Source organism: Mrakia frigida (assembly GCF_051309035.1).
Source record: "Mrakia frigida strain ATCC 22029 unplaced genomic scaffold BDY24scaffold_1, whole genome shotgun sequence".
In the NCBI taxonomy this organism is placed as follows: Eukaryota; Fungi; Basidiomycota; class Tremellomycetes; order Cystofilobasidiales; family Mrakiaceae; genus Mrakia; species Mrakia frigida.
Window position 1 is genome coordinate 905,100 of NW_027481280.1, and position 21,733 is coordinate 926,832.

Here is a 21,733-nt window from a genome sequence, read left to right on the forward strand (position 1 = left end):
TTCCATGGCAAGACCGCGGGGTGAAAGAACGAAAGGTTTCATAAGAGAGACTAGTGCATGAGTGTCGTAAAGTAGATGGATGGTGAGTGAAGCAAAGAAAAAAGGGCTTGGGCTGGCGTTGGCAGGAGTGATTTAGAGGTACTCTGTAAAGAAAGGGAGGAGGGAAGACGCGTCGAGGGTCAGTTCCGAAGCTCCGACCTTCGCCTGGAGAAAGGCACAAGAACTCACTGGATTCAGCTTGCTATAGCCATCAAAGAGAAAAGGGGGGAAAATATCAGCTCGGGAAGATCGAAAGGAGAACAATCGAGCGGGAGCAGGACGAACCAAAGTCTCCTCCTTGAGCGAGTCGAGAACCCAAGCGACGGGAACGAGGTCTGGAGGAAAAGCGAGGTCAGACGAGTACTCGAATAGGAGAGAGCATCAAATAAGTACTCACGTCGTCGTCTTTGCCTGCAAGAGCGAAATCAAGGGAAGACGTCAGTAAGATACGCCGAAGGCGATTAACGAAACGAAACGAAACGAGCCGACTCACTGGCTTCGTTCCCTCGGATTGACGGCTCTGGTGACCTCCCTGTATCGAACGTCTCCAAAGTCGGCGAGGACTACGTGCGTGAGATGAGCGTCGTGGATGTCGTTGGTCAAGCTTCCACCGTTGGACGTGACTGCAAGGCAAGGAGAGTCAGCGACCGGACGCGGCTCGTCGACGAAGAAAGGAATCACTCACTGAGGTCCTTGAGGGATTCGAGTCTGGTCAAGAAAAAGAGACGAGTTAGTATGCATATCCTCGTCGGAAGAAGCAAGAACGAGAGAGACTCACTCAGCAGCAGATCCTTCGTCCGGGAAGGGGAGTGCGTTTTCGCCAGCGTTCTCGTACGAGTCGAGGTAGAACCTGAGGTACCGGAAGATGTTGTCGTTGTCGTACATCGTAGCGTCTTCATCGTTGCCTCCCATCCTGGGTTCGTCGTTCTGAGGAAACGAGAGAGTCAGAGACGCGCCGAGATCGAAGAGAAAGAAAGAAGCTCACGACGTCGAGTCGTTCAAAATCAACGTCGAGCTGATGGAAAACGATAGAAAACGCCATCAGCCAGGGAGCTCGCCGAAAAGTAGAGAAGTGCAGGCGACTCACATCCTCGTCCTCCGAATCAGCAGGCTCCGAGTCTCCCTCCTCCGAATCCCACTGCTTCTCTCGAACCGGCTCCCTCTCAAAGTCCTCGTTCAAACTAGGATCGACCTCCTCCAGCCACTCATTTTTGGTGTAGTCCTTCTTCCCTTGTTCAGCCTCCTTCTTCCTCCCTTCGAAGAAAGGGTCGAACGGCTTCTCCTCCTTGATCTCGTCCTCGTCCTCGGTGTCGCTCTCGCTTCCGTCCTCGTCCAAGTCCATGAAGGTTTCCGGATCGGCTTTGAAAGCAGCTGACTTCTTGGTATCGACGGTGGGATGAAGGACGTATCTGTAAGAGGACGAGAAAAATGGGGCAAGATCAGTGAGAGGGAGAAGAAAGGGAAGAGGAAGACGAGCCAAGACGAGTCGAGTTTGCTCACTTCTCGAAAAGAGGCAAAGCCCTTCCTCGCTTGATGGAATCGAGAATCCAGTCGGGCTTGAGGATATCGACCTGACCTCCTTGTTGCATGGCGTTGGTTCGAGCGACTAATTCCAGAGAGGAAGAGGTCAGTCGACGTCTCAAAAAACGGGATGCGACGAGACGAAAGAACCTACTGAGCTTCGTCGATACCCCAAAGACGATGTAGTCTCCAGTCGTGTCAGGTTTCCCGTCCTGCTTGAAGATTCCTCCGTTCTTGAAGATCATCTTCTCGAGATCTGTTTTCTTGATCCCTCGAGGTCCATCGGTGACGACGTACTGAACGAGAAAGAGCGGAGTCAGCGGAAGGTCGAGTCGTCTCAAAGTCCTAGAGACCGAGAACTAACGAATCGATGATGAGCGAAGATCTGAGACTCGACGGAGGTTCCAGTGGTGTCGAACCCCTTAAAGGAAGAAGGAAGTTTGGCTCGCTTGAAGAAGAGGAAGAGGGGAGGAGCGGCGTCAGCGATGTTTCGACGAGGAGAAAGAATCGACGAAGACGCTTGCCTTCGCAGCAGGACCAGACCCTTTCGCCTTCCTCTTGCTGGAGAACCCAACCGAAGGATCAGCGTCTGATGTCCACCGGGAGAGAGAGAGAGGGGGAGAGAGAGACGAACCCCCCAGCCGTTTCGTGCATGTTGATCTCTCGAACATGATCCCTCTCGAACTTCTTCCACTCTGCGAGAACGACGGAAGGAAAAAGAAGAAAAAAAGACGTCAGTTGCTTGAGGTGGAGAAGAAGAAGGGATGAAAGGGAGGAATTGACGATCAACCGTGAGTCCCTCGACGTTGTCGGTCAAGTCGACGTTCGTCCCGTTCTTCCTCATCTGCTCCTTGGTAGCGAGATCCCATCGGATGTACTTGCAGCGAGGGAAACGAAGCTGAGGAAATAGAAGAAGCAGGTCAGCAAGCGATCCGAAGGGCGGGGAAGGGAAAACGAGTCGAGCCCACCGTCATTCCGACTCCGAAGTCAGCTGAAAAAAAGTCGCGTCGAATCAGTTTCGTCTCGGTCTCGAATGAAAGAACAGATGGACTCACCGGTAGGAATAACTTCACTCGCTTTGATCGAGCAGATGAACGAGTTCCTCGGATGAATCCAGACGTCGGCTGAAAGGAAAAGAGAGAGGCAGGTCAGCTTTGGGTTCTGTCTCGAGTCGAGCTTCCAACAGAAGGAACGCACGCTTATCCTCGATCCCGTTCGAAGCGAACTTGATGAACGACGGCCACGTCGTCTTCTTGTTCTTATCGAACGTTCTGAAGTGCTTGCCGTGCCAGTTGGAGATCCAGTTGCTGCGAGAAGCGGGATAGACCAAAGTCAGCGTTGGACAACGTCAGGCTCGAATGGGAAGGCGAAGAAACGTACTAGTCGAGGAGGTTCATTCCGCTTCCGATCTTGGCGAAGGTGACGAACCTGTTCGAAGGGGCAGGGAGAGGAAGCGAGAGTCAGCGACGAAGAGGAGGAAGAAGAGGGCGAGAGCGACGAACATGGGTCCTCCGTCCTTATCGAACTCGTCGTCGCACTGAAGACCGAGAAGAAGCGTACTGATCCTTCCTCCTCGACTACCGGTTCCCCACCACCCACCTACGAAAGAAGAAAACGAGAGGAAGAAGAGGTCAGGGAATGGCTTCGACGTTTGATGTTCGAAGTTCGACTTTCGAACTCACCGAGAACAGCCTGATGGCGAAGAAAGAAAACGAGATAGCCTCAGTACTATTTCAAGAATGGCTACAGATGTAGGTAAAGAGACTCACCAGATCACAATTCTCCCCGAGCTCATCGAAGTAATCAGGCTTGACCTGTCGAAACGAAAGCAAGGACGCGTCAGAATCAACTCACTTGACTCGAGACGAGAGGGAAAACACCACAACGAACCTTCACCCAGTCCTTGTTCCTCCCTCCAGGTTCGTAGAGAGAGTTTCGGTTCTTGAGAATCAACCCTTCTCCCCTTTAAGGAGCAAAGCCAGCAAACCAAACCAAACCCGAAGTCAGTCGTCTCCCTTCGTCTCCCCACAATCCAGACCCACTTTCTCTCCATGATCCCATGCAGTTCGCTCCTAATATCCTCCGCCGTGTTCGCTCCTTCTGTCCTGTACGGGAACTCGATCCTCCCAGGGATCTGTCGAATGACTCCGACGGTGTGCGTCTTGGTCTTCTCGTCCAACCCTCCTTCGAGGAAGACTTTTCGTCGATGGAGAGGGATGTTAGAGAGGGCAGTTCCTTTGGAGTTGCCTTTGCCTCGGACGTAGAGGATGTCGAAGACTTTGACTGAGGGAGTGGGAGATCAGAAGGGGAAGAGGCGATGAGTGAGAAGAGGGAGGAGAAAGGAAGAGGGAGGATGAATACGAACAGCAAGGATGAGGCTTTCTGTCGTCACCGGACTTGTCGAGAGCGGAAGATTTGAGACTTCCAAAGGGGACTGGAGGGAACGAGAAGCAACCGGTCAGCGGAAGAGGTCGACGCGTCGAGGGAAGGAGAGAGGAAGAACTGACGACATCGATCGAGATCGGGATCGTAGGCCAACATCTCGCCACTGAGAGACAGCATAATTTCAGTAAGCTGTTGCATCGAGGGATAAAGGTGAGATCGACTCACTCGAGGATACAGCTGCACCGAGAGAAAAGAAGAAAGTCAGCACGTCGTCTCAACGCAGCTCACGTCTCCCCTCGACTCACTCGGCAACATCTTTCCTGAACGCGTCGTGGATAAACGGGATGAGTGATCCTTCGCTAGGGTTGCTTCCATAGAGGTAGGTGTAGTCCTTTCCCTTCCTGTGAGCGGGAAGGAAGGTCAGCGTTCGACTTCGAACTTCTTCGACCCTCTCTTTCTGAGACGACGCTCACCTCGACCAGATGTGATATCTCTGTCCTCCAATCCTGTGAATCTGAATGCGTTCTCCGTCGAGCTTCTCCTCGATGATCTGCGAAAGGGAAACGAAGTCAGCGAAGCGACGAAGGGCGAAAGAGGACGAGGACGGGGAGGTGGGACGAACGAAGTTGGATCCCATCTTCTTGGCTGTTGAGGTGAGACTGATGGAGCAAGAAGTTGTCAGGGATGTTCTGCATGCAACGGGGTTTGAGGCTCGCTCACTTGGGAGTTCCTCGCGTAGAGAGCTGAGGGAGGAGAGCAGCGTCGAGTGTGACCTTGGTTTTCTGTTTGAGATCGAGCGAAGGGAAGACCGGGCGAGGGAGGACTCAGTAAATGTTGAATATGACGAGCGGAAGGGTGGACTGACGTCTTTTTCGATTCGGGCGGAAGGGTCGGGGAGGGAGTAGCAAACGTTTCGAAGGTCGGACGTGACGTTGAAGAGAGCCATGGCGTCTGGCGGAGGAGATCAAGAGAGAAGGGTCAGCCATAGAAGAACGAGCAAGACGATCGAAGAGGTTTGCTCACCAGGATGGAAGATGTTGAGAATGGATTTCTCCTGCGCAGACGGAACGAAGGAGAGCAAAGTCAGCTCGATCGAGAAGACAAACGCTGTCGAAGGGAGAAACGAACGAACCTTGACGGTGATCTTCAAGTCTGCGGTTACAAATAAAGATCAGGCCAGCATTAGAGAGCACAAAAACGACGGAAGATCTTTATGCACCTTTGAGAATGATTCTAACAAGCCATCTGTAGGAATCGAAAGAGAACAAAAGTCAACTTCGACGCGACGGAAGAAAGGCCTCGAACGAAAAGCCTTCTCACCTCTGATCCTTGGCTTCGAGGTTGTGGTAGAACTTGGAAAGGATAGCGGACTTTGCTTCATCCCTGAAAGACGAAGAGAGAAGAGTACGCTCAGTCAGCTTCGACGTGATTCGGGCGAGACGCGTGGAGACGCACCCTGTGGCCTTGGAAAGCTGATCCAGAAGCTCGTGCACCTCATCTATCGTAAGGGTAGACTTGGAGACGTCCGATCGTTCCTTGACGACTTCGTAGAGCACACTGAGAAGAGGAAGAGGACGAGGCGTCAGTGAGGAGAGGAACGAAAAAGAGAGGGACGAAGAACGAACCTCGCAAAGTCACCAGTCACTTGCTGTTCGCCACCAAATCAAACGAAAAGCTCAGTTTCCTGCTTCTCGAGACGTTAAGAAAGCGGTATCCCTCACGTTGTCCTTCCCAGTAGGCTGCTTCCACTGCGTCAACCTCCTTCCAGCCTCCGTCTTCTTCGCATCGAGTCCGAGGACCTTGATGTAGCATTTCGCGAGAGCTTGTTCCTTGAGACCGTAGACCGATCTCTCCTTGTCTCTCTGCAAATCGCAACAAAGGCCGGAAAGGTAGAGTTAGCTCGGAATGAGAGAGAGAGACAACGGAGGGAGGGGAGGGAAAGTGGCGAGCTCAACAGCTCCTCCTCCCTCCTCCTCTTCCTCCACACTGCTTTCCTGGGAGACTGAGAAACGGTAACGAACCTCAGGGATGAGCAGTCGAAGGATAGGGAACTATAGTCGGTAGGGAAACCAAGAAAGGTTGCAGATAAGCTCTCTATCTTCTAGTAGAGACACTCGTCCTCTTCAGCTCCACCGAGCTCACCAGATCCAACCCGACCCTGTTCCTCCAAGCGTCAAAGTAACTTGAGAGGGTGTGCCTCTTCTTCTCCATCGTTGGAACATCCCTGACCTTCTCGAGGATGTGTACGAACGTCGAGAAGGGAGGCGAGTCTCCGAAGGGAGTGAGTTCGGGAGGTCGCTCGAGGGCGGCGGTGGTCTGATGGGAGGTCGTGTCGTCGTCTTCGTCCTGTTGCGCGTCGATTTTGGATTGGTACTGGGTGGCAGAAGGTCCAGAGGGGGAACCAGGGGGAGAAGGGGTGGGGGAGGGCATTCTTTGGGTCGAGAAGAAGGAGGGTTGTGGGCGGGAGGAGAGAAGGAGAAGGAGAGTTGAGCTGATCACCTCGAACAACGACACGACGAGCTCACCTCTTTTGCTCCCGCTACACCTTTTCCTCTTCCCCTCCTTGTATATCTCTACATCAACAACAATGCTTCGGAGTACCGGAAACAGTCGCACGGTCTCTAGACTCGGTCGTCTGAGCTCTTCTCCCTTCGCCATCTCTCGACGAGCTCACTCCTCCTCTCCTCCTCCTTCCTCCTCCTCGTACCTCCCTCTCCCCTCCCAAATCCACGTCCTCCCCTTCTCGATCCCTCCCGAACTCGCTCTCAAACGACTCGCCGCCTTCTCCATCGCGACTTCCTACAGCCCTTCCGCCCTTTTCGCATGGATAGGCCATCAACTCCTGCCCTCCATCTTCAAGGATCGAATCCCTCTCGTCAATCACCAGATGATCTACATCCCAGCCTGGTCCGTTCAAGCCAAAGTTACAACCAAGGTCACCGTCGTAGGAGAAGGGGACAAGCTCAGCGTTCTAAACTCCAGCGACCAAGCTGTAGGATGGGGAGAAGAGGCGGAGGACGAGATGGCGAGGATGGCCGAGGAGGAGGAGAAGGAGAGGAAGAAGAACGACGGGAAGAGGGTTTTCAAGTTGGGAGTTGATTCAGAGTTCTCGTTTTTCCCAGGTAAGTTGATCTTGCAAACCTCGTTTCTCTACTGTACGAGCCTTCTATCTACGCAGAGCTGATCGTGTTCTCTTGCTCGCCTCGTTCTCCCTCCGTCTCGTCGCTCTCTCGCTCCCAGGCACCTCCTCCTACCCGATCTCGCACCTCTCTTTCCAACCCACCCTCCCCGAACTCCCCGAGCACCTCCCCTTCTTCAACCCTTCTCGCCACCTGGAGCAGTACGGCCAGAAGGTCACTCCCTTCCCCTTCGACTCCTCCCCTCTCGTCCTCCCGGAACTGATCCGCAACGCCAAATCCCTCCGGATCCCCGTCCCCAGATTCTTTGATGCAAACAAAGCATGTTACCATTTCATTACTGCCCCGCGTCCTGGCACGGACAAAGAGGACGCGTTCCTCGTAGAGGATACGGAGAAGGACGTGGTATGGGAGCAGCTGGACGCGACGCCGCTTTACCTGCCTTTCTACCTGGCAAAGTACGAGTTTGAGGGGAAGGAGTCGACATTGTTGTTGGAGGCGACGAACGATGATGTGCGTTTCTCGATGTTCTTCGTTCCTCTTTCTTTACTTACAGAGCGCCCGTTGTTGACTTCTCCCTTTTGTTTCTTCCTTTTTGCTCCCAGGCCGGAAACTGCGAAGTCTACATCCCTCATCCCAAGGGCAAGGACGCGTGCGTTCTCCCTTCCTCTCTCTCTCCTCTTCTCTCCCAGGCCCTGACCTCTCCTCTCCGTTCGTATCTTTCTTCTTCTTCTTCCCTCTTCCGCAGCCCCTACCCCGAAACCCCTTACGGCCGAGTACTCTTCAAACCGCACCCTCCCTACCCAACCTCCTCTCCTCTCACCGTCGGCCAAACTCCCTTCCTCCAACCCTCCCACTTCGATCTCGAACCCCTCTCAGTAGCCAACCCCTCTAATACCGACCCGAACAGTCCCGAAGGCAACGACCTCTCCCCTCAAATGTCCGACGTCTTCCGACTCGTTCTCAAGCAGGTCGAGGACCTCGAGAAGCACGGGGACGAGTCGGCGACGGCGACGGCGACGCGGATGGATCGGTTGAGGAGCGCGAAGAGGAAGGACTGGGAGAAGGAGGTGCCGGAGGAGATGAGGGAGAAGTTGGACAAGGAGAGGGAAGGGAGGCAGGAAGCGACGAGGAAGTGGGTCAAGGCGAAGGTGCTCGGGAGGAGGGAGGAGGCTTGGGCGTGGGCGGTCGCGAGGATGGGGGATGAAATGTTGGCGAGGAGTGGGAGGGAGGAGATCAGGAGGTTGAGTTTGAAGGGTGGGAAGGAGGGCGAGGAGGGGGTCGGGAAAATTGTCAGGTGGGTCGGGACGGAGGAGCAAGGGGAGGTCGAGGAGGATTGAATGGTTGTGTGTTTGGAGAGATGTGCGATTGGAACGAGAATAGAAAAGGGTTGAGAGAGATGAGAGAGACCAAAAAGGTCTGTGCTCTTCCCTTGAGAGAAGGGAGGAAGAGAGAGAAGGCTCCAGCTTTGGACGGGAACAAGCCGAGGAAGGTCGACGCGTCTTGAGGACGAGCGAGAAACTGCTTCGAAAGGACTCGTTCCTCAGGTCGTGGCGTTTCTCTAAGGAATGAGTAAAGACTCATTCAAGGTGTGATGATCTCTATAGACCCTGGTCCGATGCTACATATCCTGAAAAGCAAGCAGAAAAGCAAGCGTCGACGCTTCTTTCCCTTTCCACAACGGAAAACCACTCGACCAGCATCTCTGCCTCGAATCCAAACCGCCAACAAAAAGTCTACCTAACTTCACTCCCTCCCATCCTCCCCACAAACCTCTCCGCTCCCTCCAACCCCTTCGCACTCAGCTCCTTCACCAGCTCCAAATTCCCCGGCGCGTCCAACCAGCTCTCCACCCTCTTGCTCCCTTGCTCTGCAATTTCCTTCGCCAGATCCTTCCTGTACTCCAACGGTTCCGCCACCTTGGAACCGAGAGCAAAGATGGGTTGCTGCAGTCCCGTGGGGTCCTTGCTGAGTTGGTCGGACGGGTGACTGGTGAGGGACCATCGATGGAGGAGGCGACGGTCGTCGTGAGGCGCTTTGGGATCGGTGGGCTCGGGCCAGGCGTAGTCGACGTTGTAGAAGCAGTCTTTTAGCTGTGGGGAGGAAAAGAGCAGGATAGTGAGTGAAGAAGTTGAGAAGGCGAGGAAAAGAGACGACGCGAAAACTCACGTCCTCCTGCGTGTCCTCGAGGATGAGGTCAAAATTCATGAGCGGATGCTTATAGGACGCGACGTAGAACGGTAAATAGAGAGGAACGGCGTCGAGGGATCTCCATTCGATGGATTTGGCTGCGTCGACGACGACGTGGTCTCCTACGTTGAGGTACGGGAGTCGGTTGGTGAGGGAGGGCAGGACGAGAGGCGAGAGCTCGAACGGGAGAGCGCGGATCTTCCTGCCGAACTGGGTGAGGAGGGAGGGTTTGAAGGGTTCGAGTTGAGGGAGGGAGGAGAGGGAAGGGGCACAGGAGATCCATTTGAACGGAGTTTCAGTCGTTCCTGGGGAGAGCGACGAGGAGGTCAACGACGGTCTTTTGAGACGCTCACCCGTCGCGCTCTATTTTTTCCGGAAGAAGCACGCACCTGGGAAGAACGACGACTCCATCGAAACCCTCACATCCCTAGTCGTCGTATCGTACCTCGACGTAAACGGCGCCTTGACCTCTCCCGAAATCATCCAGCAAGGGAGGTAAACGGCCTCGAACCTGACGAGTTTCACGTCGATCTTGAGTCGAAGCCATCTCCGCACCCATTGCGAAGGGAACCAGAAAGCTGCGTGGATGCTGGATCGAGACTCGAGAAAACCTGCAACTTCCGAGGGAGGGTGCGAGAAGGGGACGGCGGAGATGGCGTGCGGAGCCGGAAGGAAAGCCGACGTTGAGCTCGACGGAGAGGAGGAGGAGAGGGAAGCAGCGACCGAGGCTGGGCGTTTAGGTATGGATCTGGGAGTGTAGCGTTTTGGTGGTGGTGGTGGAGTGGTGTAGGAGCGTCGGCCGAGCGAGGGGGAGGAAGAGGGAGTGGCAGAGGAGGAGGAAGGGAGGAAGAGCGAGGGAGGAGGAGGAGGGGAAAGGGAGGAGAGCTGTCGTCCGCTGGACCGTGCCATATTCGGGGATTTTGATAGCAGGGAGATCATCACAGGACGCTAGTCCGTTTTGAGGGGAAAGAAGAAGGCGAGAGGGGAGGAGTCAAAGGTGTAGGAGCTTGTAGAGAAGAACGTTGGAGGAAGGAGGGAAGGACGGTCGAAAAGTGAGCTCGAGCTTCCTTCCTCCGTTCCCTTGCCGACCGACCGAGGTCTCTGTTTTTGTTCCTGCGAGCTTTCTTTTATCCCCTAGACACCAGAAAGACAACGAGAGATGTTTCCGAAGCTTCAATTCGCTGAAAAGGTTTCGCAGAGAGCTCAGCCAGGCGACCTCTTTCTCTTCGTCCTCACCCATTCCATCCGTCTTCAGCAGGGAAAATCCATCTCGGAATCGTGAATAACACGAAGTAGTACGTGGACCTATAATCAAACTAGATCCAAAAGGCAGAGGGAGCCGAGCGAGTGTGTACGAAACCGAGCGATCAGATCGAGACGTCGAGGACAAGGCGTCGACGCGAGGAAAGCAGCCAAAAAAGCTTAACGAGCGCGATGGATCACAGTGGAAGGAAGGTAAATGTGTTCTCTGTCTAAGTTCGTATTCCAACAGCGGCGAAGAGTCTGCATCGAGGTGGAAGGAAAGGGAAGAGTCAGTCAACGACGCGACGGGGTCTTCGAAAGAAAGGCGAAAAACGACCACTCACTCAGGCAGATCCGTATGATCCTCACTATTCTGCATTCGATGGGCAAACGAGCAAATCTCCCCAGGTCCGAAGACGAACTCTCCTCCGTTTTGTCTGGAGAGAAAAGGAAAAGCGCGTCGAGTCGCGACGGACGATCAGCTGGATGCTTCCTTTCCCCAGCGACGAAAACAAGCTCACCTCAAATCCCCAGCTTTCCCAACCAGAAACAGGTTCCACAACCCAAACTTGATCGATCCAAACGCTTCCGAGAGAGGTGACTTCGTGAGGTAGACTAAGCCTTCTTCGATTGGCCTTTGGGAGTCATGTCGAGAGTCCACGAGCAGCCGAGCTTGAGGAAGGTAGCTCGAGTTGGATCGGAGTAGATGGGGAACGTGCAGGAGGTGTTTTCTGAAGTAGAAAGAGCAGCGATGGGGAGAAAGGGAAGGAAGGGTGAGCGAGAGGCAGGGCGGGAGGTGTAAGGAAGGAGAGGTCAGCTCACCTTTGAAGCCTTTGACCAGTTCGTGCCCTCCACATCCTACCACGACGACGTTGAGACCAGCGGCCTCGAGCTTCGAGGGAGTGATAACCTCACCGAGCTGACTGATGTATAGCTGAAGGGTCGAAGGGAAGGACGGGGGGAGGGAAAGGGTCAGCTCCGATGTTGAGCTCGCTCGTTCCTCCCTTCCCTCTCCTCCCTTTGCTTCCTCGTCTCCCGACTTACAGTGCACTTCCCGCACAACCAAGATCTGGATAACAAAGCCAAGATAGTCAGCATCGGTCTACACCCTCGTCAAAAAGCCTGGGACACAGCGAACGAGCCTACATACCTGACGAAAACAACCAGCGTCCTCCTCTCCCCAAACAAGCTCCCAAACTTGACCTTCTCCCCACTCTCGTCCAAGACCTCCAGAGACGAGAGGTAGTGCAGGTCCTGATTCGAAGGAATTCCGTTCGGCATGAGGTCTGGGAGCTGCATCGTTTGCTAAAGAAGAGAAACGAGAAAGAGGTGGTTGGAGGGAGAGAGGAAGAAGAGGGTCGATTCAGAGCGAGGGTGGGCTGAGTTCGATCATCGCGAAGCGACTTTCCTTCCCATCGAGAGAGAAAAAAGAGGGAAAGGATCTGGCATAGGGCGAAAGTAAAGTGAAAGTACGTATACAAGCGAAAAAGGAGGAGACGAAGAACAGCAGACTCAGTCAAGTCGCCTCGATTCCTCGAAGACCTGCGATCTTCTTCAACCTGAGTTCCGATTCAAAACGAGACGAAGATCAGCTCCGAAGCTGAAAGGATAGAATCAATGCCCGTCAACTCACTCCTCAGCCTCCGTATGGTCAGCAGGGTGCTTCATGAGATGAACAAACGAAGCCTTGATCCCTCCTCCCGACGCGTCGTCGCCGTCGTCGCGTTCGAACACGATCTCTCCTTCGTTCTGACTAGCTCCCAGCCAACCCCTTCCAGACCCAGGTCAGCTCTCCTCCATCTCCCTCAATAAAACCCCTCGCTTCAGCTCACTCACTCGTAAACACCCCCCTTCCAAACCAACCCAAGATGCTCCCAAACGCTCCTCCCACTCTTCGCCACAAGCCTCATCGCCCCATCCTCCTGCAGGTACTTGGGCAAAGGAATCTGGTTGGTGAAGAGCATTTTGGCGAGAGGGAGATTGGGAAGCATCTGAAGGATTTGATAGGGGGAGTGGGTTTCCTCTGGCGAGAAAACGAACGAAACGAAGAGGTTGAGCTTGAGGGTGGTTTGGTTCGAGTTTTCGAGAGAACGAACCTCTGTAGAACTTGATGGGTTCCCATGATCCGCAGCCGATGATGTTGACGTTGGAATCGGGGGAGAGGGAGGAGGCGAGGGAGGCGAGGTAGTAGTTCTGTAGAGAGGCGAAGAAGAGAGAGAGGTTGCGTCTCTCGCTTGAGCTTCGAAGAGGAAGGGAAGAGAGGTTGACCTTGTCGAAGGCACAGTAGAAGTGTCTGCTCAGAAAATGATAGAGAGAGTCAGCAAGGAAGGGTGGAAAAAAGAGAAGGAAGGAAGGAAAAAGCTCAACGAACCTGAGGAAGATAGTGACCGTCGTTTTTGCTTCTCCCTCGAACAGACTCCTAACCTTGACCTTCCCTCCCTGCTCATCGTAAACCGCAAGAGCACCAAGCGAAGAAACCTGCTCGGAAGTCAAAGTAGTCGACATCTCGCTCGTTCGAAGGTGGTGGTTTGGTCGAAGAAAGCGAGCCCTCCTTCCTCCTCTCCTCCTCGCCCGCTCACGGGCCTGCCAAACCTCAGCCAACAGTCTCGAAAAAGGACCATAAAGTAAAAGGATCTAAACCGAAAGAAAAAAATAGTGAAGTCGTCAAGACACAAAAAATCAAAGTCCCTTCGTCTTCTCCTCCTCGGCCTGCTTCCTCTTCACCTCCTCGAGCTCCTTCTTTCCCTTCTGCCACTTGCCGACCTTGGCCCACGAGTAGTGAAGGGACTTGAGAGGTCCAGCGGTGATGATTCCCTTGATGGACTGGGTGAGGGCTGGTCGACGGGTGATTTGGGAGGTTTCTGTTGAAGGGGGAAGCGAAGGAGAGGGACGCGTCGGAGGGAGGAAAGGTCAGCGACAGAGAGGAGAAGGGACGAGAGGAGAGCGAGAGGGAGAAAGGTGGGAGGTAGAGAAAGGCGAGAAGGGAACTCGAGATGGGAAGTGGGGTGGTGCGAGGATGCCGGGGAGGACGAAGGAAGGAAAAAGCAACTCACGTCGAATCAGCTCATGTCCCAAACTCTCCTCCCCACCAATCTTCAACCAAAGCTCCTTCTCCGCCGAACTCTCGGTCTGATCCCTCGACGCATCAGCGTACTTGGCTCGAATCCCCGTCTTGAGCGTCTTGGGAAGTTTCCTAGCGAGGGAAGCTCGGTGTTCGGGAGAGTGATCTTGCTGGGAAGGACGAAGAAGACGAACGAGAACGAGGTCAGCGTTTCGTTCTGAGCTTGAAGACAGAGATAGACGTCGAGTAGGAGAATGGAGCGATTGGCGACTCACGTGCAAAGATCCACCAGGAACTCCAACGACGGCCAGTCCGTCCAACTCGCTCAAGAGTCGACCGTAAACGCCCTTGAACTTGTCCATCTGCGAGTCGACGATGTTGTGGATCTTGCGAGGGTTCTCCGCTCCTGGGACGGACATTCGGAAGTCGCCTGTAGAACGAGCAACGAGAGGGAGAAGGGAAAAAGTGAAGGAAGGACGTCAGTTCAGCTCGTTCATTCGAAGAAACGGGAAGCGGTGCGAGCTCGACGTTCGGCGAGGACGACGAGAACGACTGAGAGAGAGGGAGAAGTTGAGTTTTCTAAAATAGCTCACCACCGTAAGAGAGTCCAGCAATTCTAGTGTAGAGCTCTCGTTCCGAGAAGTTCTCTGGGAGAGTGAGGAGAGCGACTCGAAGGGCTGAAGCAAGGTTGACTTGGTTGGCGAGCTTGACTCGAGGGTCGTCCTTGATGATTCGGATCTGCGAAGAGCGAAAAACGAACGACCTCAGCTTCGACTCTTTCTCTACGAGCAGATGCGAAGGAGAAGGTTTGATACTCACAGGCTTGTGCATCCTACCGGACAAGTAGAGCGTCTGCCATTCGATGAGGTCCTTGCAGAGGTGATCCATCGTGACGACTCCGTACTTGATCCTCTAGAACCCCCAGAACCAAACCAAAAACCACCATCGTGAGCTTCTCCTTCGTCTCTACAAGATGGTAAGAAGGCTCGAAAGACTCACCACTCCCTCTACAGGCACATCAGCGTTGAACCAAACTCCCGCTCCTCCATGCTCCTGAATCCAACTGACGGCTCCGCTCCCCATGGCCCTCATGTAGGCCGGGTAGTGACTCGGGTTGTTCTGCATGTTGATGCTGTGGAAGTGATCGGCATGCGTGGTAGCAAAGATGAAGTCGAGCATGGGTTTCTCTCCTCCTCCTCCTTCCTTCCCTGCTGTCGTCGGACCTCCTTGGGAGAAGATGCCGCTTCCGTAGGCGAAAGCGTATCGAATGGGAGCGTCCTTGAAGGATCCGACGATCGTGTTGAGTAACGAGAGAGTAGAGTCCGGGAGAGAGACCATCTGGTTCTCTCCGAATCCTGTAGGAAGTTGGATCTTTGGACGAGCAGCGGAGGGGAAGAGGGGAGTCCGAGGTCGGTACGGACGGAGGATCTGAGGTTTCGGAGGGGAGGAGAGGTTCGTAGGGAGTTTGACATGGGTAGCGAGCGTAGAACGAGGAGGTCCGTTGGTGACCGTCGGAGAGGGTTTGGAGGTCGTCGTTTGAGCGAGGAGGGCGTCGTCCGAAGAAGAGGAGGAGGAGGAGGACGAGGTCGAAGGGGTCGAGTAACAAGCTGCTTGTTTCAGAGCCTTTGAAGCGGAAGAACGAGCTTGCTTTTGAGCAGAGACGAGCATGATAGAAAAAAGAGCGTGGAGGGTGGAGAGGGAGAGAGGGAGGCTGCTGTCGTTTTTTGGGGAGGGGAAGACGGGATGGAAGTTGAGAGTTTGGAATGGGGAAGGGAAGCAGGCGAGCCTCTGTCGGCTTTGGGTCAGAGAGTCCCCGAGGACGAGGAAAGCTCAGCTGAGGAAAACAGTGTGAGATCGTAAAGAGAAAAAATCGTAAGAGAGAGAGAGAAGGAAAAACCCTAAGAGAGAAAGAAGAAAGAAAACCACAAGACATCACTCCTTCTTCGCCAGATGCAAACACCACAACCGACCATCCTCCGAAGGGTTCGACCAGTCTCCCGTCAGATGGATGTCCTTGTAGAGGTTCTTCGAGACCGATTTCACCACGTCTGGAGCTCGTACCTGTTTGGAGCGAGTTCGAGAAGGTCAGTAAGCTGTTTGAGAAAAAAAAAAAGGGAAGGAAAAGCGAGAGAGAAAAAGGAACGAACTCGAAGACCGTGAAGCTCAAACTCTCGTCCGACTTCCCACGACGGCAGACCCTCTCCTTGCTTTCCGCTGAAGAGAGCCAGATGGATCGTCGCTCCCGAGTCGTCAGTGATCTCGTAAGCTCTGTAGAATCCGGAAAGCTGCTTTTTGCGATCTGGAAAAAAAGAAACAAGACGTCGTTCGTTTCAGTTTCGCTCCCGCCCTTGTGTTTCTCTCTCTCCTTGCTAAAGAGAAGGAAGCGAAGAAAGAGGGAAGTTAAACTTACCGAGCAACACCTTCTTCACTCTTCCCTTTACGTTCACTCTCCTCTCCAAAGGACCCTCCAGAATCTCCTTGATCGACTCGTACACGAGCTCCTCTCCGACGGGAGGGTCGACGTGGGTCCACCAAGACTCAGATCCAGTTCTGAGAGCGCTGGTTCCGACGAGTGAGACGAGAGGCGGGGAGACGTGTAGGTTGATATCGAGCTGGCATCCGAATCGAAGGAGAGAGGTGCGAAGGAAAAGGTTTGGTCAGATTGACCTCGAGCGACGAGCACACGAAGAAGCGAAGGGCGAGGTTAAAAAAGAGAAGGAGAGAGAGATACTCACCTTGACGTTCATCAAGTTGACCGTATCTCCCCTGACGAAGGCAGGCCCTTGAGTGAACGAGATGAAGCGAACGGGTACGGTGGCGCCCGACATAAAATCTCGAGCGAGAAACTTTTCTGTACGTCGGTTACCAGTGGGCTTGGGTTTTATTCCAGGATTTTTGCGCATGAGCGTTTCCGTTTGTTCCACTTAGAACGTTCAAAAGAAATAAGAAGGGATAAGGAGCGTCAACTTAGGGAGTTCGACGACGCGCAAGATTGGCGGTTGGGCTTCGATGTAGAAAACCCGGCTTGAGTCTCGAGGAGCATAAGGGAAGGAGACCACGTACGACTGAAGTGGATCTTCGTGATTTCCCGTTCCACCTCGCCATCTACGACGACCTGAGTGCAAAGGACGGTTCCTGGAGGCTGTTCCAGAGCTTCCTCGAGCGTGAGCAGTTGAGCTGGGACCTATCCAAGCGGAAAGCAATACGACAACGAGAACGTCAGCCTACGTCACGTCACTGAGCATCTCGTCCCTCGAAGAAAAGAGAAGGGGGGGGGGGGCGAAGAGTCGAGGAACGAACGCGTCTCGCCTTCTCGGGGTCCTCCACGACCTTCGTGATCTGTAACGGAAGATAAAGCAAGATGAAGGCGAAGATCAGTAAGAGCCTCGTATCAATTCGAAAGCGAGAGCATGCAAAACGAACTCACGAGTGAGTGACGAGAACAAGGAGAACGAGGAGCGAACGATGAAAGGGAGAGTCGAACGAATGTCAGTCTCGCTTCCCTCTTCCCTGACGGAAAACTGATCTAGCATGCACCTTCGTCGGAGCACTCTTCGGGATGGTATACACTCTAGTGGGTTTCAAAGCAGCGGCGGCGGGTTTAGGTGAAGAGGAGGAAACCGAAGGTCGAGTAGGAGGGGAAGGGGTCGGAACTGGACGGTCTGGTTTCGGAGTACCAGGCTTCCTGTACCTATCCGCCTGAGCCTCTTTGAGCTGTTTCGATAGGGATGTCTTCGACTGGACTGGGGTCTGGAAGAGAAGAAGAAGGAGGACGAAAAGGGTCAGTCAACAAAGGGGGATCCGATCTCCCTTTGATTCTCGTTCTCGTCCTCTCCTTCCCTCCTGAGAACGAGAAGTCAAAGCAGACGTCAAAAGTGACAGTCTGCACGGACCAGCTACAGCGTTGAAACGCTTACCTTCGGCGAAGAAACCGTCTCAGATCTAGGAATCCTGACGGACGGAGGTTGTTTCTTGATCGAGGAGGAAGACGAACTCGACGATTCTGCTTGAGGGAGAGCTCCTACGACGACGTCAGAAGTTGACTCGAGTTGCGAAGAGGAAGACGAGTCCCTGGGGGAGCGAGTGAAGCGACAATAGGGGGGGAAGGTTGTCAGAGGAGTGAGCTTGGAAAGAGAAGGAAGGAGGAGCGAGCTCAAGCGTCGAGGGAGGACTCACGATTTGAACCTCCTGGAACCAGCTGCTGGTATACTCTGAGCGCCTCGAGTCGACGACGATCTCTTGACGACTGTTCCGATCTTGAAAGAGAGCATCTGAATAAGTCGGGATGTTGGGTTTGGTGGGGTTGGGGAGTCAAAGAAGGGAATCAGAGCTCATCTCGTTTTCGCCTCCAAACGGCCATGTCCTCCTCCTTCGCTCGCCTCGCTCTGGTTTCAGCTCCTCCTTCCTCCTCAAGACCTCTCGCTCTCCTCCTCCCATCCTGTCGGTCGATATCGGTCACTCCACCATCTTTCTCAGCAGCTCCTCCTCCTCCTCCAGCAGCTTCGGCCGTTCCTTCAACCGTCGGGAGCTTCAAGGTCCGTTTCGCTCCTTCCTCGTTCTTTTGTTTCTTCTCTCTTCTGACCCGCTTGATTTCCTTCTTGCCTTCTTACTCTACAGCCTAGTCGTCCCGTTGGAGGTTTCCGAGGAGGCTTGGTCGGATTCCTGTTAGGTTTCACGGTCGCTTCAGCCTACGCTTCCTACCATCTCCTCGACGAGTACAAGCATGCGACCGACCTCCTGCTCGAGTCAGTCAGGGAGCTGGAAGGGTCTACTGCTAAAGTGAGTAAACCATTATGCCCTCAACGAGGTCTGTAGTCGAACAAGAGCTGATGAAGTGCTCTTTGTGGGTCCCTGCAGATGTCGGACCACGTCCGTCGGATTGAGGAGGTCGAAGGGAAGGTCAAGCAGATGAGAGAGGACGGAGCTGGCAAGGAGGACGTTAAAAAGTTGAGGCAGGAGACTAAGAAGGTCTATGTGAGTACGGAAGTCTTTTCACTCTCAGGTTCTCTTTCGAGTTGCGGCTCTCGAAGGAGGGAGGGACAAGGGAGGGAAGGAAGGGAGCGATTCTCGAAGCTGACCTCGACGCATCCCTTCCTTTCGTCTCTCTTCCTCTCCTCGCTCACCCTCTATCCCACAGGACTCCCTCCGACTAGAATTCCTGGAGTAAGTCGTCTCCTTCACCTCAGATTTACCTCTCTCTCCAACTTTGCTCTTGGTGTCCCGAACCAAACGAGAGCTGACCTCGACCTTTCGGCCCTCCCTCCCTCTCTCCTCTTCCCTCTCTCTGCTTTCCCTCCTCGCCAGCGTCAAATCTCACGTATGGGGACTGGAACAGGATCTCGGAATCGTAACCAAGAAGAACACCTATCAAATCGTTTAGATCCTCTAGTCCAGATATCGTCATGGGCTTGCCTCTGGTTTCTCCCAGCGCGTCTAGTTCGAACTTCTGCCTCTGCTCGCCAGCTCGTTGTCTTCTTCCTGGTTTCTCGAACGCCTTGCGAGACCGCCAGAGGATACCAAAGAAAGAAGCAACATCGTAAAGAGAAGAAAAGAAGAGGAAAAACCGTGTCGTTACTGCAAAAATAAACCCAACCCAACCCAACCCGACCCAACCCTCCCTCTCTACTCTCTCTCTCTCTTTCTCTAATGCCCCTCCTTCCCAGCATCAAACACCGTCTCGTTCGGTCCCGTCGCTCCCGTTCCTGCTCCTCCTCCTCCAACAGCATACCCAGCGGCCACGCCTCCAGGAGCGGTCGTCGTCGCGTTCACGGGGATTTGGGAGCCTTCGTGCAGTCCTGGGACGTAAGCCTCCTGAGGGAGGGAGGTCTCGTCGATCCCTTCGGCGGCTTCGATGACTTCGTAGAGAGCTGGAGAGAAGAAGTGGGGAGAGGGAGGAAGGAGAGGGAAATGGGGGAAGAGTCAGTGGAAGAGAAGGAGAAGAGAGAGGAAGGACGGGAAGGACGAACGAGATGCGATTTCGGGAGGAGGTACACGACCTGTTGGTGAAGAAGAAGTAGGAGAGAGAGGAGGAGGGATAAGGAGTCTGTGAGTTGATTGCGAGATGAAAGCATGAACGATGGGTTGAACGAAGGCAGCGAAACGAACCGGTGAGGATGGACTGAGCAGGGACCTTGGATCCGTAGAACTCAGCGTTGGCGTCCTTCCGTTCAATGAGAACAGTTCCCTGTTAGCCATAGGATTCAAGAGAAGGAAGAGGGAGGGACAGGATCAGCTTTGGACGTCGAGGAAGAAGTCGAAATCGACGCGAAGGGAAGAGCGGGACGAACCTCCAAGCTAACACCAGCGAACAATCCCCGAGACTTGGAGTACGAGAAGACGGCTGCTGGGGAAGCGAGAGCAGTTTGGACGGATCCTCCAGTTCCTATGGGTCCAGCAGCAGCGGAAATAGAGCCTCCGATGGTGACGTTCCCGCCCTTGCTGAAGCCCTCGACGGCCTCCTGCGAGTTGAGAACGACGACGAAGTCGGTGATGTCCCTGGAAGAAGAAGAAGGGTGAGAAGGAGGGTCAGATTCAGGTGGAAGAGAGCGGAGAAGAGACAAAGAGCGAAAGAGCAAGAAGTGGGGGTCGGTGAGGAGGAGATGAAACTCCCGCCGTCTGCCCCAACCTCGACTCCCATTCTTTTTCCCACTATGGAGACGAAACTCACGCTCCGACTTGCAGTCCCCAACCGAGTCCTCCAGTAGCGATGAGAGAAGGAGCAGACCAGGAGCCGTCTGGGAGCCTGGCGACGACGAGACCAGTTCCTCCTCTGCCCGAGAAAATGAAGCCGGCCTTCTGGAGAAGGAGAAGAAGGAGAAGAAGGACGTTAGCATCAGCGGCGTACGGAGATCTTCGGAACCGAATCCAGTCAGTAGCAGATTCGGCGAGCTCAAGGCATCGTGGACCTTGCGACGGAATGGAAGCGAGCTCGGACTTGAAGCTGATTGCCGTTCTGCGAGCGGAGAAGGGACGTACCACGACAGTGAACACGGCGAGTCCCTTTGCGTTGAGAAGGACGGCCTTGGGAATAGCGTTCAAAGCTGACTGGGGATCAGAGGGATCGGCTGGATGGTAGAGAGAGGAAGGGAAGGGTCGAGGTCAGCTTGAGCTCGTTCCTCCTTCTCGTTGCTGCTAAAGACTGACCGAGGAAAGCTTTGAGGATGTTGGCAGCTTTAGCCGACTCCGCTGGAAGGGTGAATCCTTGCTTGACTCCCGAAGCTTGGCCTACAGCGAGAGCAGAAGTGTCCTGAGGAGAGGGAAGGCAGGGGAGGGGAGGAGGTGATGAGCTTGGACGTTCCAAAGAAGCGGATTCGTCGAGACAGAAAGACATAAATCCAAGAGAGAGTACTCACTTGTACGAAGGTCGAAGTCGAAGCAGCTGCTTTCTTTGCATCTTTGTAGGTTTTTGCAAGAAAGGAGCGGAAGAAGGAGTGGGGAAAGAGAGAAGGAGGAGGAAGGGGAGGAGCAAACGTCACCGATCAGCGAGCCGTCGTTCCTCCTTCTGCAAGGCAGCAAGAGGGAAGATTTTCCTCGTTGAAACTCACTAGCTTGAACTTTGTTCCACAGACTAGCCATTTGAGGTGAGGTAAGAAGTTGAAAGTTGGAGGGGTAGGTGGAGGGTAGAGATCAAGAAGCGAAAGGTAGGGCACTGCTCTCTCTCCTTTCCTTCTTGTTTCCCGCATGCGCCTTCGATTCGTTAGCTTCAAACCACCACCCTCGCAAAAAGACACAAATTAAGGATACCCTCTCTCCCTTCCTCATCTCGGAGTCGCTCTCTCCTCTCTAGCCCACGATGGCTTACCAACTCCCAGTCGCTTCTCATCTTTGGTTCGAGATGCCGTCCCCGGTCTCCTCCCCTGCTCGTCCAAACCCAAGTCCAAAGACGAAAACATCAACGGGAGATCCAAACGGGTCAGTTCATACGTCTTCTTTCTGCAAATTTGCCCTCTTTCTTGAGGCCAAAGAGAACTGACGCTTGCCGCATTTCTCGCGTGACCTTTCTCTTTCCTCCTCCCTTCTTCCCTTTCTTGCTTTCCTGCTCCCTCCTCTTCCTTCCTCCCTATAGATCTCAACCTCCAGCCGATAACTCTGGATTCCGACCTGGTCTTCCTACGAACCACAGCAAAGGTCCCAACTCTCCCACTCCCAAGGGAACCAG

General features: G+C 54.0%; 9 protein-coding genes across 9 annotated transcripts; 2 read left to right on the forward strand and 7 right to left on the reverse strand.

Moving 5' to 3' along the window:
* Positions 1-132: 132 nt before the first annotated feature.
* On the reverse strand, positions 133-6,375 carry BDY24DRAFT_411198 (ATP dependent DNA ligase domain-containing protein; the record flags this gene model as incomplete). Its single annotated transcript, XM_076642893.1, has 41 exons — positions 133-143; positions 229-241; positions 325-374; positions 437-450; positions 533-662; positions 725-747; positions 818-966; positions 1,025-1,054; positions 1,127-1,448; positions 1,540-1,645; positions 1,715-1,856; positions 1,925-2,008; positions 2,079-2,121; positions 2,195-2,255; positions 2,344-2,458; positions 2,529-2,551; positions 2,616-2,684; positions 2,758-2,867; positions 2,941-2,988; positions 3,063-3,159; positions 3,243-3,252; positions 3,330-3,374; positions 3,451-3,523; positions 3,603-3,843; positions 3,926-3,994; positions 4,068-4,108; positions 4,171-4,182; positions 4,251-4,346; positions 4,419-4,495; positions 4,568-4,604; positions 4,666-4,727; positions 4,811-4,896; positions 4,969-4,999; positions 5,078-5,097; positions 5,165-5,190; positions 5,266-5,328; positions 5,401-5,502; positions 5,571-5,593; positions 5,667-5,807; positions 5,967-5,996; positions 6,088-6,375. 41 exons carry the CDS (start codon positions 6,373-6,375, stop codon positions 133-135), a joined length of 3,213 nt encoding a protein of 1,070 aa, XP_076501257.1.
* A 157-nt stretch (positions 6,376-6,532) lies between these two features.
* On the forward strand, positions 6,533-8,536 carry BDY24DRAFT_437574 (uncharacterized protein; the record flags this gene model as incomplete). Its single annotated transcript, XM_076644280.1, has 4 exons — positions 6,533-7,067; positions 7,186-7,595; positions 7,688-7,734; positions 7,831-8,536. 4 exons carry the CDS (start codon positions 6,533-6,535, stop codon positions 8,420-8,422), a joined length of 1,584 nt encoding a protein of 527 aa, XP_076501258.1. The 3' UTR covers positions 8,423-8,536.
* A 253-nt stretch (positions 8,537-8,789) lies between these two features.
* On the reverse strand, positions 8,790-10,371 carry BDY24DRAFT_437575 (uncharacterized protein). The gene is made up of 3 exons (XM_076644281.1): positions 9,662-10,371; positions 9,252-9,577; positions 8,790-9,175 (listed from the first exon to the last, which is right to left on the reverse strand). The coding sequence occupies exons 1-3, from the start codon at positions 10,209-10,211 to the stop codon at positions 8,819-8,821; spliced, it is 1,233 nt and encodes a 410-aa protein (XP_076501259.1). The 5' UTR covers positions 10,212-10,371; the 3' UTR covers positions 8,790-8,818.
* Positions 10,372-10,744: 373 nt separating this feature from the next.
* On the reverse strand, positions 10,745-11,813 carry BDY24DRAFT_411201 (uncharacterized protein; the record flags this gene model as incomplete). The annotated part of the gene is made up of 6 exons (XM_076642894.1): positions 10,745-10,775; positions 10,859-10,951; positions 11,176-11,245; positions 11,337-11,448; positions 11,559-11,583; positions 11,665-11,813. 6 exons carry the CDS (start codon positions 11,811-11,813, stop codon positions 10,745-10,747), a joined length of 480 nt encoding a protein of 159 aa, XP_076501260.1.
* Positions 11,814-12,030: 217 nt separating this feature from the next.
* BDY24DRAFT_411202 (uncharacterized protein) lies at positions 12,031-13,019 on the reverse strand (the record flags this gene model as incomplete). Its single annotated transcript, XM_076642895.1, has 6 exons — positions 12,031-12,073; positions 12,148-12,285; positions 12,351-12,537; positions 12,611-12,707; positions 12,783-12,807; positions 12,886-13,019. The coding sequence occupies 6 exons, from the start codon at positions 13,017-13,019 to the stop codon at positions 12,031-12,033; spliced, it is 624 nt and encodes a 207-aa protein (XP_076501261.1).
* A 174-nt stretch (positions 13,020-13,193) lies between these two features.
* Positions 13,194-15,243, reverse strand: TAM41 (putative phosphatidate cytidylyltransferase; the record flags this gene model as incomplete). Its single annotated transcript, XM_076637195.1, has 6 exons — positions 13,194-13,375; positions 13,568-13,745; positions 13,872-14,005; positions 14,169-14,313; positions 14,395-14,487; positions 14,575-15,243. 6 exons carry the CDS (start codon positions 15,241-15,243, stop codon positions 13,194-13,196), a joined length of 1,401 nt encoding a protein of 466 aa, XP_076501262.1.
* A 165-nt stretch (positions 15,244-15,408) lies between these two features.
* BDY24DRAFT_374054 (uncharacterized protein) lies at positions 15,409-17,903 on the reverse strand. Its single transcript, XM_076638363.1, has 9 exons — positions 17,752-17,903; positions 17,493-17,646; positions 17,113-17,325; positions 16,876-16,905; positions 16,639-16,759; positions 16,311-16,498; positions 15,986-16,187; positions 15,723-15,874; positions 15,409-15,636 (listed from the first exon to the last, which is right to left on the reverse strand). The coding sequence occupies exons 1-9, from the start codon at positions 17,844-17,846 to the stop codon at positions 15,508-15,510; spliced, it is 1,284 nt and encodes a 427-aa protein (XP_076501263.1). The 5' UTR covers positions 17,847-17,903; the 3' UTR covers positions 15,409-15,507.
* A 30-nt stretch (positions 17,904-17,933) lies between these two features.
* BDY24DRAFT_411205 (uncharacterized protein) lies at positions 17,934-18,955 on the forward strand (the record flags this gene model as incomplete). Its single annotated transcript, XM_076642896.1, has 5 exons — positions 17,934-18,110; positions 18,193-18,354; positions 18,433-18,549; positions 18,713-18,738; positions 18,880-18,955. The coding sequence occupies 5 exons, from the start codon at positions 17,934-17,936 to the stop codon at positions 18,953-18,955; spliced, it is 558 nt and encodes a 185-aa protein (XP_076501264.1).
* Positions 18,956-19,218: 263 nt separating this feature from the next.
* Positions 19,219-21,150, reverse strand: BDY24DRAFT_411206 (uncharacterized protein; the record flags this gene model as incomplete). Its single annotated transcript, XM_076642897.1, has 9 exons — positions 19,219-19,442; positions 19,542-19,571; positions 19,681-19,759; positions 19,863-20,070; positions 20,243-20,370; positions 20,551-20,639; positions 20,719-20,821; positions 20,928-20,968; positions 21,120-21,150. The coding sequence occupies 9 exons, from the start codon at positions 21,148-21,150 to the stop codon at positions 19,219-19,221; spliced, it is 933 nt and encodes a 310-aa protein (XP_076501265.1).
* Between the last annotated feature and the right edge of the window lie 583 nt (positions 21,151-21,733).